The sequence below is a fragment of the Ochotona princeps genome, unplaced genomic scaffold (assembly GCF_030435755.1).
Source record: "Ochotona princeps isolate mOchPri1 unplaced genomic scaffold, mOchPri1.hap1 HAP1_SCAFFOLD_4597, whole genome shotgun sequence".
NCBI classification, from domain to species: domain Eukaryota; kingdom Metazoa; phylum Chordata; class Mammalia; order Lagomorpha; family Ochotonidae; genus Ochotona; species Ochotona princeps.
In genome coordinates, this window is record NW_026698345.1 from 1 (window position 1) to 14,938 (window position 14,938).

A 14,938-nucleotide genomic window follows, 5' to 3' on the forward strand; every position below is an offset into this window, starting at 1 on the left:
ACGAAGTATCCGGAGGATGCTTGGGAAACCTATCAACTCCGCTGTCAGGAAGGTGTCGTCAAGGAGCAAGTGCGTGATGAGCCTGGATGACTCCAATTTGGCAGGTGGACCGCCTACTTCATCTTATATAGCGGAAAGCCGGCAAACACCGTGTTCTGACGCAGTCTCTCCTGGATTACCCTCAAGTGCGCACACCACCAGTTGTTCATCCACGCTTGACATTTCGAACGTACAGGCATAAACCTTCATAAAGAGAGGCACCGGTTGTACTGCGTGTCACGTTCTACGAGGCCAAATGCAGGTTGTTTACCATGAAAAAGAACCGCTGCATCTGTACTAACAGCGTGTGCGATGGTGGGGCGGGAAGGCGCAGCACCGGTACGAGAGCACACAAGTACCATTCGCGTCAGGCAGCAGAAAAGCCAGCAAGAGGTAGGCGTTATCAGAGTTTCTGCTAGGGGCTGTCGCAGTGCGGCACCTTGAGTCCGAGTGCGTCTGGGGCTTACTCATTGAGGCATATGACGAATACAGATTCAAGAGCGGAGACTTTTATTTTCTCCACCGACTGTGCATGCTCTTTCATGAAGGCTCTGGTGCTGGGCAAATCCATCGGTCAGCTGGTTTTAGGACGTGATCTATACCGCTATCTGGCATTCCGCACGCACCCGCGATGTTGGCTAGAGACCGCCTGAGTAAGGCAAGTGGGATTACAGGACTTGCCTTTTCATGAGATATTCTGTAGTCTGCGAGCAACCTTTTAGCCACCGTGCTCGTTGCTGAGAGCCTCTGCTCTTGAGCAGATGGAGGACGCAGGCGTCCGACAGCTTCTCCAGAACGCAACCTGCCCTACGTGGTCCTTCCCGGAATAATACCCATGATCTGAAACACTGCGCTGAGTGAGTCGCTCCCCAAGGTTGTACAACCCGCATCATCTGGCTGGACAATAGTCAACTGCTGCTCTGCGACATCAAGAAGCGCCGAGCACCGAAAAGACGCAGTATGAGTGGAAGCCCCGACTGTGCATATTCGAACTTCACATTTGTGAGCAGATTCGTCTACTTTGTACATACTTATCTACAAAATTCAGAGGAACGGCTATGTCTGGCTTCTCTGGCATGAATTTGGGCACCTCACTTCCGCATGCCGATGATGACTGTAGTCTACATATCGTGAGATTGTGCGGAATAGGTGTAAATAAAATTCCTCCTACTTTTACTGGACATAGGGAGATACAGGCACACAGGGAACATATAACGCACATGTCAAAAGTGCGTCTTTCAAGCAACATCCTACCTTAGTTCTCGGTAAAGCTTTCGTAGGTACACTGCCTGTGAACGCGCACCCAGTTTCGGGGCGTCTCGCAGGGATCGCAACTGTTCCCGTGCTTGGGCCTCAACCATCTGCATTTGCTGGCGACGAATTCCCGCCAAACAGTACAGCTTCTCCTCGACAACGCCTTTATACACAGAAATAGGGTTAGGCAATGCACGGCAGGATCTATGCTCCATTCACTACTCTCGAGTCGAGAGCAAGCCGTAAATCTAAGCAGAAATCCGAACTCGCACAAGACCCCTGCTACACAATTGGAGGGCGCCGGGGCCCGTAACGTATAAATGGCATGCCTCACAGACACGCCAGAAACTTCTGTGAGGTTGGAACACTAGCAACCAGAGAGGTGTCGACACTCTCCAGCGTAGATACGAATGTAGATCGAGTCGGAACACGATGTATATCCTACCTCGCGTAATCTACGCACATCTCTTCCGCACGGCCGTTTCTGATCCGTCCGCCTTCAATTCAGGGTGGTAGGGGCCGATAAAACCCGTCTATGACAATTAGATGGAAGAGGATGTTAGAGTCCACTGCACTGAAGACTAACGTATGCAATCGGTACCGTTTTGCACAGTATCGATATAAGAGCGGTCGGCAGCGTGAGCACGCGATAAAAACTGTGCCAGCCAAGAGTAGTAGTGCTCTGTACGCACACCTAGGCGGTTCTACCGGTCGCTGAAAGTTTAACTGTGATGTGCGATACGCTCGCGCACACGATTCTTTGTGTGAAGTTAGTCTTGGCGCCCTGCTGACTTTTAGCAACCGACTGTGACTTGTTTAGTCTTGCAGTGATCAGTTCGTCTTACGCAGTACACGGACGCCATGTATTAGCAAGCCACTACGAACTAGTCTAGCAATACCACTGTGAATATACTATGACCCACAGCGTTTTCGGTAGCTGGAGGCACCCAGTGGAAGGACGAAAGCGTCACAACCCGCAATCGCACTGTTCGAGTCTCTCGTGAGCTTACTACATAGCTGTGTACATGTGCTAATGATCGCGTCAATGATGGGTGCTGCTTTCCATTTCCGAAGATACACGGAGCTACGGCGTCCCGACCCGGTGACGACAGTGTCACGCTGCATTCTCTCTACGGAAATATGCCTCATAAACGTTCCTGTAGGAGACTTACGCCTCAGTGTAGACGAGCCTTAGCATGCGCCGACGTAAATCGTGACGACTAATACATATGTGTATACCTGCTCATGTACCGCTTAGCGTGACATTTAATTCCATAGCCTTTTCCGTGACCCCTGTATACACGCGACTGCAAAGCGGTTAGGAATGAAAAAGACTGCGGGGTGTGCTTTTATCAAAGATTTTCGCTATAAATGGGATTATTGTAGTGTTGCCAGTCGCACCAGTGGCAAGCGTTTCATGTGCGTGTGGACTTCTCACCAGGGACCATTATGTTTTCCTAGCAAAAGGCGACGACTGGAGGCCGTCTATGATCGTACACGGGAAACATGGGCGGCCTAGGTACCTGACACAGCCCCCAGGTCTCTCACTCTCAATCGTGTCTTCAAATGTCTATGCACGCGCATGCCCAAGGTGCACATTATGTGGTGTGGTACGTGAAATTCTGCACTACAGCCTAATTACTGGGAGGGGGAGTGATCCTGCGGCGCGGTGCTACCACGATAAGGTATCTGCCGTCACTAGGTGAATGATCCACGAAACAGAGTGTGACTTACCAAGGCGACCTTTTGCCGTTGCTGTGAACTCATCTCTCACAGCAAACGTGAGACCTTCACTGCTGATACCTTTTCTATTATGTTCCGTGTCACGAGGAGCAAATCCGTTGTGGATGATGTGTGCTAGTAGAATGCTCCAAAAGAAAGTTTACCGGAATGTTAGCTGTGTTATCTGCACGTGCCAGTTTGAATTTGGACTGAAGGACATGTCGATTCGACGCTATACTTTCGCACCTGCCTTGACCCGCTTGTGTCCGGGGTTCCTCTCTCTCATAACCTTGCGTTCTTCCGCAGCAGACACGAGCTCTCTCATTTCTTCTTTCTTCCTCCTGTTTTCCTCTGCCTCCCTGTATAGCCTCTCGTGGATGCTTTCGTCTTGGCTCTGCCCACCGCCTAGCGCTGGCCTCGTGAACGACGCCATAAAGCGTGAGGCTTCTGAGATGCTTGGGCGGAAGGCTCCTTCACTGCGTGTTCTTGCGGCATCCTGGAGGGATGCGCTTTGCGTCACTGTTCCACTACTCGTCCTACTCCCTGCTGTACCAGTACGGGGTTTTCCTCGACTTTTGTTAGCAAATGCATTGTGTGCTGTTGTTACTGGATGTCCTAACTCGTGGAGCGCTATCCACCGCATTTGACGACGCCCTCGTGACTCGCGCGTGCGTAATCGCTGTCGCGTCCGACATTCCGGTGGCGCGAGAAATTCGGTCACGGGAATACATGTCGTGACCCCCCACTGACGCTGTCGTCTGAATGATACGCTGCTGCAGACGGCGAGGACCTAGGTGGTTGTAATTCAGCGCATGCTCCATTTTCTTCGCTGCTGTCCGGCATGGTGTAAGGCGCTCCCAAGGAGATCTAATTTGTCACGGAAAGGCTATTCTAGCGAGCATTAGCACTGCTGTATGCTACGCTGCTGGCCTCAGTTGCCCGTGGCCCGCGCAGGTGAGAGAGTGTGCTACGCAGTACAACTATTGTCATCAGGCCTCAGCCTGCGCAAATACAATGAGTGCGCGAGCACCAAATTTCCTCTTTTAGTACAAGGCAGATACCAGGCAACCTTTGGGATGCCTTTTCACGGCCATCAGACGTCTGTGCAGCTGCATTCTATCCTGCATATTCGTGAACGACGAAGGCGCTCAGTATACAGCGCCACAGAGCTCGACGGCGTCGTTCACGCTCTTGACCATCGAGAATAAGCTGAAGAACTCAAGCGTTGTTCTCATGCGACTGTTTTTGGCAGCAAAGCTCCAGCGTGCGCTTGATTAGTATGAAAAGCTCTTCAGCGCTGCCTGAATACCTGAAGACACTGTGCAAGCGACGCACATGCGGGAGTGGCATGTCAGTTACGGCCTGTCTCCAGGGATCTTGTGAAATGGCAGGGCAGAGCACGTGCCTTGGCCTGTCCTACTTGAGAGCATCTCCCACCTTTTCTAAGAAGTGATTTTTTTGAGACAAGGAAGCACATATGCCTGCACCCGAAGTCAGCAAATACGGGCGATTCGAAAGTGTTTGCTGCACAGGGCTCTACGCCACCTCATGGCAACGGTAGAGCATGTCGGGGAACATGGCTCCCTTCAAAGCTCATCAACGTGGAATGCGCACTCCTCAGGAAGACCGTGCATGAGCGGGGAAGAAAAGTATCCCGCAGCAGCTTCGTGAGGTTGTAAAGGTGGACTGAGACTGTCAGTACTGCTGCAGAGGATGAAAACGTTGCGAGAGATCAAGATCTGCGAGGGAAAAAACTTCTCATGGCGGATGCGAAAGACGCGCAGCGACGGGCCTGTAAGATTGTTTCCACTGTTTCGCGGGTACGGATGAACAACCCATACTGGTGTGGCCCTGCGCTGCGACATTGCTTTCGAGGTCCGCGTAAATTGAGTGTGGCGTCAACGAGATACCGACGTGTCGCCGGGCTTGCCGGGCGCTTTATGATTCGAACATGACACACGAACGTACAAAGAGAAACGTCAGTCAACTGGCCCACACTCACACACACGTGTGTAGAAGCAGAGAATCTTGGCACACATCTGTGTAAACTGTATTCATACACTATATTAAGGGTGCGGATGCTCGTGAGATTGATGTATAAGAGACCAGTTGACTTCTCTACGCGAGCTACCCGGTTGTTTGTTGACTGATGGACAAGGCACGTTGCGGCATGTGTGCACACCCCGCCTTAGCAGTATCTACATCACATGGCTACACCCCAAGTGCTCCACAAAGCTGTGTGAATTGAGGTGGCACCTCGGCTGCCAGCCGATGGGATGCGCTGACTTTGGCGTTCGCGTGCCCTAGATGTAAAATTTTGTATAGAAATCTCTCGTCTGCCTCAGTGTGACATATAGATTCGAATGCATCGTTACTGCAAGGCCAGGAGGGTGCGCCCAAACGTCGCTAAAAACAAAACCATTAATGTCCGCACAATTCTTACTGTACGTCTTCATTTACCTGTCACTTGCGAGCAACTGAAAGCAGATGGAAGCTCATAGGCGCTTCAGGATAATAAGTCTCTACCGAAGTGAAAAGGCGTGCGAATACTCTGACTCGTTATGTTTGCACCTGCTACAAGTCGATACGGCTAGGTAGTGTGATACACGGGGAATGAATGACTTGCCCGGAGCTCTGCCTGGAATGCGAGATAACAAGCAAATATACTGATGTGTCCCTACGCTACAGTCGATTTAGGCTCGCTGAGGCGCCAAAAATCGAAACACTAGTAATGGGCGGCTTATTGTTTTGGCCAACACGCATCGTGTGTGAGAAAGTATTGTTTTGTGAGTAAACAACACAAGCACTACGTGTAGGGTCTTGTGCCTCGACAGAAGAAAGAGTGTTTCTTGACGACCCACACGCGCGAATACGAACGGCTCAATATGTCGAAGTGGAAGCAGACATCCGCTACAGCGTCAGCAGCACGCAGGGTCCTCATGAGCTCAAACGATGGGCCGAACACAACTGCTTAACTGGTGAGCACAAGTACGTATCAGAAAGAGAAGCGCTCCGACAGTGCAACCGAGGACGCCGCGAACCGTGGTGCTTGCGTTGTCATTACTATCAGTCAGCAGGCCGCTACACTTGCACTTGTCAGCTTCGAGTGCTGCAGATGAAGGGGTATAGGCCCACACTCTCCGCGGTTATCTCACTGTGAGCAGTGCGCTCGAGTTCAACTGTCTAAGTGCTAGGTTTTGCAATTGAAGTTGACGCGAATAGACGCACGTAGCCGTCTCCGACAGCGCACGCATCCACTGCCACTGTACACTGTGCCTATCTTCTGCGGAGAGCGGCCGCGAGCCACGGGAAGACGGAGAACGAACCAGACATATGTGCTAAGTTATGAACGTGGGTCAAAAGCTCTCATACAGAGAGTACGTTTACGCCCATTTTTCGGGTCACGTGGATTCATCCTGTTCTGCAACGGAATCAACAGCCACATATCCAAGCGCATCCGTTACTTTCAAAAAATCAAGCTGTTTAATTCAGGTTACGTCTCCACACATCTCTTCTCTACCGAGACATGCAATGTGATACTAGTATGCACGTAAATCCCCAAGGAGACATGTCACCTTATCAGTACTGCCAAGGACCAAGCCCAGATCCAGGGCTATCGCAAACGCAGAACTTGACGATGTCTTCCAGAGAATGGAAAACAAATACGCAAATTAGTACTGCGAAGCATATACCTGATAGAACTTGTGCTTCAGTATTTATGAAAGGCACTGTTTTATTGACGGGAAGGAACTCAGTCATCTCGTAGCGACACAATAACGCATGACCATAATATAACACAACGCAGAGTGCACTACGCATGCCGTGGACGCGTCTGCTCTTGCACGGCCATCCACGCTGTTCAAATCAACACAAGCCGTCGGATTCCTCGCTGGAAGTCTCAAGGCGCCGATTTTCGACGTGCATGCTGATCCTAGCTAACAGCGAACAGCAGCCCCGGTACTGCTGTCAACAGATGCGCATGGGGCTTAGTGTGTGGGGAGGCTGGCCTTTCTTTTCCATGGTTGTTTGCGTCGAGTAATTGTCGTGCTCACTGAGTAGTTTTGTGCCACGAAGTCGTAAATGACTAGGGAATCCGCCAAGCGGCAAAAACGACAGGCTGCGGCAGGATGGGGCATGCCTCCTCAGGAGGCATGCACGTGCAGACGCAATCGTAGCCCACCCCTGTGTCAAGTTAGTGTATCTACGCGTAAACATACATTGTATATATGCACACGGTGGTGCGAAACACTTGCCAGACTATGCATGAGCGCTTTTCTGTGCTCAGTTTGTTTCACAGTCAAAGTCCAGACTAGAGCGTTTTCCACAGACGTTTATAGAGCCGCAGCAGATTCGTGCACTACTGAGACGGCTGCCCGTTTGATCATGCCTGACACCAATAGAAATCTAGGTGATAGCATGTGGTGCTCTGAACTGTGGTAAAGAGGCCACGCTTGTAGACGTTATTCGTCAGGATAAATTCAAGGAAAGCGGAAAGAGACTCCCGTAGATCTAGCATTCAATAGCTTTGTACATGATGCCTTAGAGTCACTTCCACTAATTCAGAGCGCAGCCTTATCTATATTGTGCACAATGCAATGCCCAGTCCGTTTTGATGTGGACACCAATGTGTCGAGCTTGACGTGTAGAACTGCTATCGAGAGGAACGAATGAGCAGCAGAGTTTCCTCAGTGCGTAAGCACATTGCCTTTTCGCCCGCAACTGCCGTTAAAAAGCCATTTCTTCTTGCCAGCGAAACCCTATTCACTGGGGAATGAGCGCAGAGTCCGCATGCAGTAGATACAGCGCGAGACACGTCATTCGATAACAACTTCTGTAAGCCTTGAGCGGCGTGAGGTTCGGCATGGTTATTCGTGCTCCGGGTGTCAACAGAAATGCTTACATGTAAGCGGGCCTACATTTGACAGAAGGCGGTAAGAGCAGGCTTGCAAAGCCACTGAGCAGAACATGTAGCAGGGGGAAAGCCTAATGAACGAGAAGGGCGATAAGTAACTTCAATACATATGCATCGTGCACGTTCCTGCCACGAACGTGACACCTCTTCGGTAAACAGGCCGCCCCGATGAAGCCAGTCGCTTCAAATCAGCTCACAAATCTTCACCCTTTCTGAACTGCTTTTGCTCACGCCATGGATACAATGTCGATATATGGGTTGTTGCTCTTCGTCATCAGCGCAAAGTATCTTAAAACACTATTCGTTGGAGATGACGTGAATGCCTTATGAAGCTTCGATGAAACATGCTCCGAGATAAAAACCTGTCCAGTAGACACCACTATGCACAGAGACCTCAGTATGTTCCTCTACTAGCTTCGGGACAAAAAGCGGTTACTGACACATATACCTACCTACGGTTTTATAGCGGTTGCAGACTATCCAAAGTAACCACACGCAGACTACAACGCGGAAAGAGAGACGCTCCTGGTACTATAATCGTGTCCACTTTGTACAATTTCAATGCTGAACGATGCAATTCATGACAGCGACATGCACTGTCGTGCTAGGTTTTCACGTGTACGTCCTGGAAATGTGCTTCCTAGAGGCAGGCACTGTGCAAATAGTATGCAACAGTAATATAGACGCACCTCATTTAGAAAAGGATTACCCTACTGAACGAAAGGGGCGATAAGCACATACCTCCTTTGCCTCCGAGAGGCCAGGACTGAGTTACATTCCTTGGGGAGTAACTCGTTCGAAATCGAGGATCTGCTGCTATAAATAAAGTTGCGAACAGCAAGGGCGATGACTGCCGGTTGGACTACCTCATAATGCACTTGACGCACATTGCGTGCTTGTTCAAAAACGTGACGTGTTCTAGAGCTGATAGTAGCATAGGCCCTTTTGCGCAACACATTTTGAAGGTTCATGTGCACATCATCATGTTGTTTCCCTGCTCCTCGAGGTAATGCATGGACTCGAGTACGCCTCGAAAAACTACTCAGGCTCCAGATGCTTTTGATAGTCTTCTGAGGAATACGATGCTCACAAACCGTGAGAGACATTGAGTTGGGGTAAATTTGTGTACCGACTTAGAGTTCATGTGCATCCACAAAGCCCTCGAAAGCATCCGCGATCGGTTACAGTGGCCGGCAGGTCAACCTCGAAACCGACCGCAACAATGAATTTCCAGTGATCGTTCTGCACTTTGAAGTCAAACGAGGTCAGAGAATCCTTCTTCTTGTAGTATGCGGATCAGTTGATGGCCGAGACTGGGAAGCCGGTGCAGCAAGTTAGACTACGTCGTTCCTTTGTGGGCACTACGGAATACCGCGCTCGTCCTGGGTTAGGATTTAGTGGAAAGTTTCCGAGGCTATCCCGGCAAGAAAGTGGTACTGCCGTCACGCTTGTTCGCGCCCGTTAGAACGTGGATATACCCTGCTATAGACGCGTATGCAACGCGCTTTGTTCAGCTACGTGCAATGTAGTCTGCCATACTGCGAGCGGGATAGCTTCAGTGTCACATGCTGCCGGCATGCCGGCTGCGTTCAACTAAAGGGTTTGAGTACCAGCTGCGTTAGCTCCTCATTCGTATTACGACCCCCAAATATAGGAATCGCGGTCAGACTGCGTAACGTCTCCTCCCGTTGACGCCGCTCGATACGCTCTACGGCGGAGATACACGTCGACTCCCCAGGACACACATGCGGGAAAGTGCAACCTAAACACGGTTGGAGGACGAGCATGCAGTATGCATACATATACATATAGGACGTGTGGCAACACGGGTCCAAATATCAGGGATGATGAGGATGATTCTTTTATGCATTGCAGGTAGGTCGTTCCTGGACCGCGTCCATAGCCCACAAATTTACTAAGGCACTACTAGAGCGTGATACAAGAGTTTTTGCGCCGTATTGCAAACAATCTAGCGGGAATGAGGTCGAGGATTAGTATCTTCCGTACAAAACATCTACTTCCAGCACTGGAAGGATAGTTTGTTCTTTGTAAGTAGGTAGTTGCAGGCCACCGTACCTATAAGAAAAGCATTAGTCCTCTAGTTGGACCTTAGAGACGTTAGATACATATGGACGAATCGTACTTTAGCTTTTTCTGCTGTTCCCGAAGCAGCCTGAACTATTCCGAAAGGTGTGTTACAGTATATCTACACACCACATCATCCAATCCAAGTGCGCCGATTTTGTGTTGGTGTAGAAGGTTCAGGATATAAACTAAGTTTCAGCCATGCTTCGGCGTCGCAGTTCCACAGACGATTGTGCGCGGCATACGCACGCCATTAACAGAAGTGCAGGTCTCCTTGTGTGGCCTTTAGTGCTACAAGTGGTGGGAATTTGGTGCAGAGGTGCTTGTCGTTGGTATTGCTGTCGCCTTAGATGCCGTAAGATGTCTGCAGCCAGTGCTAATAGTGTGTTTTGGTGCTCATGGGAGGAGAAGCGGCGGGGCACGTGGGGGTGGCGCTCATGCGCCCCCGCGACGAGCGGTGCACCGGGTGACTTCACACCGTTTGTGTGCACGTGTATGTGTGTTTGTGTGTAGGTGTTTCTGTGGGTGGTCGTTTCGCTCCTTCCAGGCGGGTGCGTGGAATTTTGGACGAGGGCTTCGGAAGTGCTTCGAACGTGCGCGTAGCATCGGCAGCCTAGGCTTCATCTCTTCATTACTCTACTTCTGCCGGAAGTACCGACATTGATCCCTACCTTCCATCTGTGCTACGTGTGCAGGTAATGTAGTCATCCTTGGCCTGACTTCGAGTTCACCAAGTGATGCTCTCCCTTCTTACGTTTTCTGCAGGCTTGGTCGCAAAATTGATTTCATATTTTACTCTTTCCTTTTCTCACTTTTCTTAGTGGTGCGTGGCATTTCCAGGAGGCTGATTTCGACGCACATCCATGAAATGTGGTCCACTCCCACATCTGAAAAAAGCTGGACTCCGTACTTGTGTTTCAGCGAGTGCAGTCAACTACTCGTACGCACTTTCGGTCCCTCATTCTTCGCCTTTTATTTCGTCTAGCAAGGCGAGTTGCGCCATGATTCACTGCTTCTAAGGCTCTTCTTAGGGCAGCGTCTCCTTCCCCGCCAGACAGGTTGCCCTCCACAGTGTTTGTCGTTTTTTCTAGAGTGCCGTTAAACCTTTCCGGCTAATCTGCCTTTTGTGCCTTTCCCCCTCCTAGCCTGCAGCTGTTCAGGCCCTCGTGTTCCCGAGCTCAGACGGTGTCGTCCAACATGCTGCTGCGTATCCAGCCGCTGAGCGAACAAGTGCGGGCACTGTATGCGTCGCACGGGCATTATCATTCTGGTGATTCGGGTCTGGACTTATTTGTTACAGAAGACCAAACCGTAAAAGCCGGAGAGACTGCGTTTGTAAAGTTGGGCGTCAAGGCCGCTGCCTACGTTGCTCGGGAGATGCTGAGTGTGCAACGTCGTCTACACATGCAGAGACCAATGGCAGTTCCAGCGTACATAACGGAACCGGGACACATCATAAACCGCTGAAAAACGTGTCTTGGCTATTGATGCCTCGCAGTAGTATTAGCAAAACGCCACTTCGCCTTGCCAACTCGGGTGAGTCCAGTAAAGAATCTCCTGATCTCAACAGTCAATACAATATTAGCGCTTGGCCTCATGGATTCTCAGGATTTCTAGGAGAGTCACTCTCAAAAGATAGCACTAATATCCCTGTGAAGCGGACCGATATATAGTGAATGCACGGTGACAACGGGCGCTTTCCTCACGACAGCTTGTTTTCCCGCATTCATTTCGCGTGTCTCTTCGCCTGCGAGAATGAGGACCTGTCTGTAAGTCGCGAATGAGTTTGACTCGCGCACTTGCCTTTTCCAGGTTTCAACTCTCCTTTGTGTTTGTTTGAGCCAGCACACATCCTACTTCTGTGTGTACGACACATATGCACCGGCGGTTGACGTAAACTTATCACCGCCTTATTCGAGTGTCTCTTGCCCCGGCTGATCCCCACACACAAACCACCAGGGCCCTCCTAACCTACGCTGCTGAAAACTCGTGAACTGACATAAGCTGGTGCATCCCCACTCTCATGCTGCTCTGTGCGTAACTAAATTCAAGTTATTTATAATACAATACTCACCACAGTGACACGTCCAGTTCTGCATCTCCGCGCGTGCGGATACTGGGGTGCGCATATATAGAGCTACATGTAAGAAAAGAATGTGTCATAGCAAACTTCCCCATAGAAACAACCTTCCTTGGGTGTATTAGGGATTTTGTCCATCTAGCGGTGGTTGACAGCGTGCGCGTTAAATACGTGCAGTTCCGTCTTGAAGAACCTCTGGGTGCTATTATGGACACACTTACAATGACAAAATCGATTCTTATATCGAAAAGCTGCATAGCCGCCTGCATGTATATATGTGTGTCTGTGCAAACAAGATCTTCACAAACACGGTACTAGTCACCCAGGTAAAAAGCACTGTGGAGCGAACAAGAGAGGCAGATTTTGCTTGGCTCTCCGCTACGTCATACCGCTTCTGCTAAGGCAAAGCCGCCGAGCTTCTCAGTTGCTGAGTGGGTATACATCGCAACAAGGTGCTGGGTGCATTTAGGAGAAACACCTGCAGCAAAATGCCGTGTTGCCGCAAGTTATGTAGACGGTGACACCGGTGCGTCAGAGCATAAAGAGCTCGCGCTGTGTTGAGCGGTCGTGTCTGTGGGTGTTTCCCTATGCATGTTCGTGAGGTCTCGCACACACGCTTCTCACGCTGGAGAGTACGTATACGTTTCATGCCGCATGTTAAGGTGTCACTCACACGCCCTTGCCCCTCGATACAGGCCTTGGCATGCAAGAGTAGAAGTAGTAGAGGTGCATGCCGAGATATATATCAAGTCTCGAGACACGTACTTAAGTATCTGTGTATGTTGTGTGGGCTCTCGTTGCGCTCCTCACTGGTCACATCGAGAATTGTACTAGAGGAGTTTCTCCTCTGCTCAGGGAGCCACACTTCTTATCTCCTAATTTGGCGAGCAAAAACTTTGCGTTTACGAATATTGTAGTAGGATGTGAGAGTGAATCGTATCTGGGCCTAGAAAAATGTTGGAGGATCCTTACGACTACACGTATTTCCACGTCGCCTGTCTCTGCTAGCAGGGACGTTGTTGTGTGTTGTATTTCGCGTTATTAAGAGACCGAAACAGATATGCCTGCTAGAACAACTTTAAACAGCTGCGTAGACGTCTGTATATCTAGATCTGATGAGTGTCACAGGACTACTGTTCAGCTTTCTCCATGGAAAACACGTTGTGCATAAGTTTCGGCGGTGGGGTGCTTTCTTTGCAGTTGGATTGATTGATGCGGGATATCGCGGAGAAATCATGGCTACTGTAGACAACATCAAACAGACAGACTACACGCTACGACGAGGAGATCGTATTGTGCAGGCTGTAGCGTTTAACGGGGAAAGTATATCACTCGAGGTGAGTGAGCTATGTCACTGTCTGACTACCACGACTGGAGCGCCCCCACCTTCCTAGTTCTTTGCTGCGACTAAACCAGTGGTAAAAAGACTCTGAAACATGATGAAAGCACTCTGTCAATCATTCACGCCTTCTATGCTACTCTACTGCTGTGTCAAGCTCATGCTGATGGGCATATTAGGCTTCTGTGCAGATACTGCTATTCCACATGTATTGGTGCAGCGAGAAGGGCTCATTGGTGATAGAGCCTGAACTGCTGCTTCTCCTAACGTCTCAGTGTGGGTGCACCCTGAGCAATAGTGCGGGTTGCTCGTGTAGCTTTCCTCTTTTACAAAGGCTGCTGGTACAGTGCAGTGTTTACAAATGCATTCTGGCGCTCCGTAGGGGAATCTGATTGATGCTGACTGCTGCTCTGGCCGTTCCAGGCGCAAGAACGCTGCTCTTCCACTGCCGGAATAATTATACCTTTGATAATCAATGCTCTCCCGTCAGTGTGTATTTGTCTCATGAGAGTTCCCGCCTTTTTTCTTTTTCACATTTTTCTATACAACTCCATTTTACGTATTATAAAAATAAAGATAGAGGGAACGGGTGTGATTATATACGCACCAGCACTACGAGTTCTCAATAAAAAAATATTGCAGACACTGCTCTTCCTCGGGTTGTCCACTGCCCATATACAAGTGTATATATATATATATATATATATATATATATATGTATGTATATATCTGAGACATGTAGATTAGCAAGTAAGCTGAAATTGTGGGTTTCATGAGTTTGGTAGACTGCTTGAGATGCATCAAGCTTGAGTTGTATGTGTACCAATCAAAGGAATGTGTACAGTATCAGGCTGTCACCAAAACTCTACTGCGGCCCGTGACGAATAGCTCCGCAGGCAAGGATGCGTCCTCGTTTCCTTAGTTAATTTTAAAGCTGCATCGAGGCCGACGCTGCTGAGAGCATTATCTCAGGTCTTCACTCAAAACTTCCCTTGCTTTGACGTCAAGCCGTTTTCCTGTCGCAAAATCGCTGCTGCTGATCACATCTGTTCTCGTTTGTGTGTTGTTCGTACTTCAACTTGTGCTGGTGTTTTTCTCAGCTCGTAGATCAGCTAGACAAAACCGATCGCGGCGAAGGCGGTTTCGGCTCGACGTCGACATGACCACGTACATTACCGCTGACCTTCAGCCGAAGGAGCACAGACGCCCATCATTTTTTGCATTAACATGCCTCAGGCGAATATCTCGTAATTGACACCTTATGCTATCGCTAAAACACTTTTCAGGGTTCTAAACTTCACGAAACAAGTGCGTTTTCCATGGAGTGTTTATATATATGTGTCTCTATTTTTGTGAGAACACGTACATTTCTTTATATATGCAAATGTACGTATATGGGAATCAATACAAAACGCATGTGGCAATCTGTCTGGTTCGCATATATGTGATATAGCTGGCTTCAGGCCAGCTTGCGCTTACCAGTTTCGAGGGAGATATCTGCGCACTG

The 14,938-nt window shown here is 49.6% G+C and overlaps 1 protein-coding gene across 1 annotated transcript; it reads left to right on the forward strand.

Moving 5' to 3' along the window:
• The first annotated feature begins 11,209 nt into the window (after positions 1 to 11,209).
• On the forward strand, positions 11,210 to 14,594 carry LOC131479076 (deoxyuridine 5'-triphosphate nucleotidohydrolase-like). Its single transcript, XM_058659689.1, has 4 exons — positions 11,210 to 11,377; positions 11,425 to 11,548; positions 13,293 to 13,429; positions 14,532 to 14,594. The coding sequence occupies exons 1-4, from the start codon at positions 11,210 to 11,212 to the stop codon at positions 14,592 to 14,594; spliced, it is 492 nt and encodes a 163-aa protein (XP_058515672.1).
• The last annotated feature ends 344 nt before the right edge of the window (positions 14,595 to 14,938 follow it).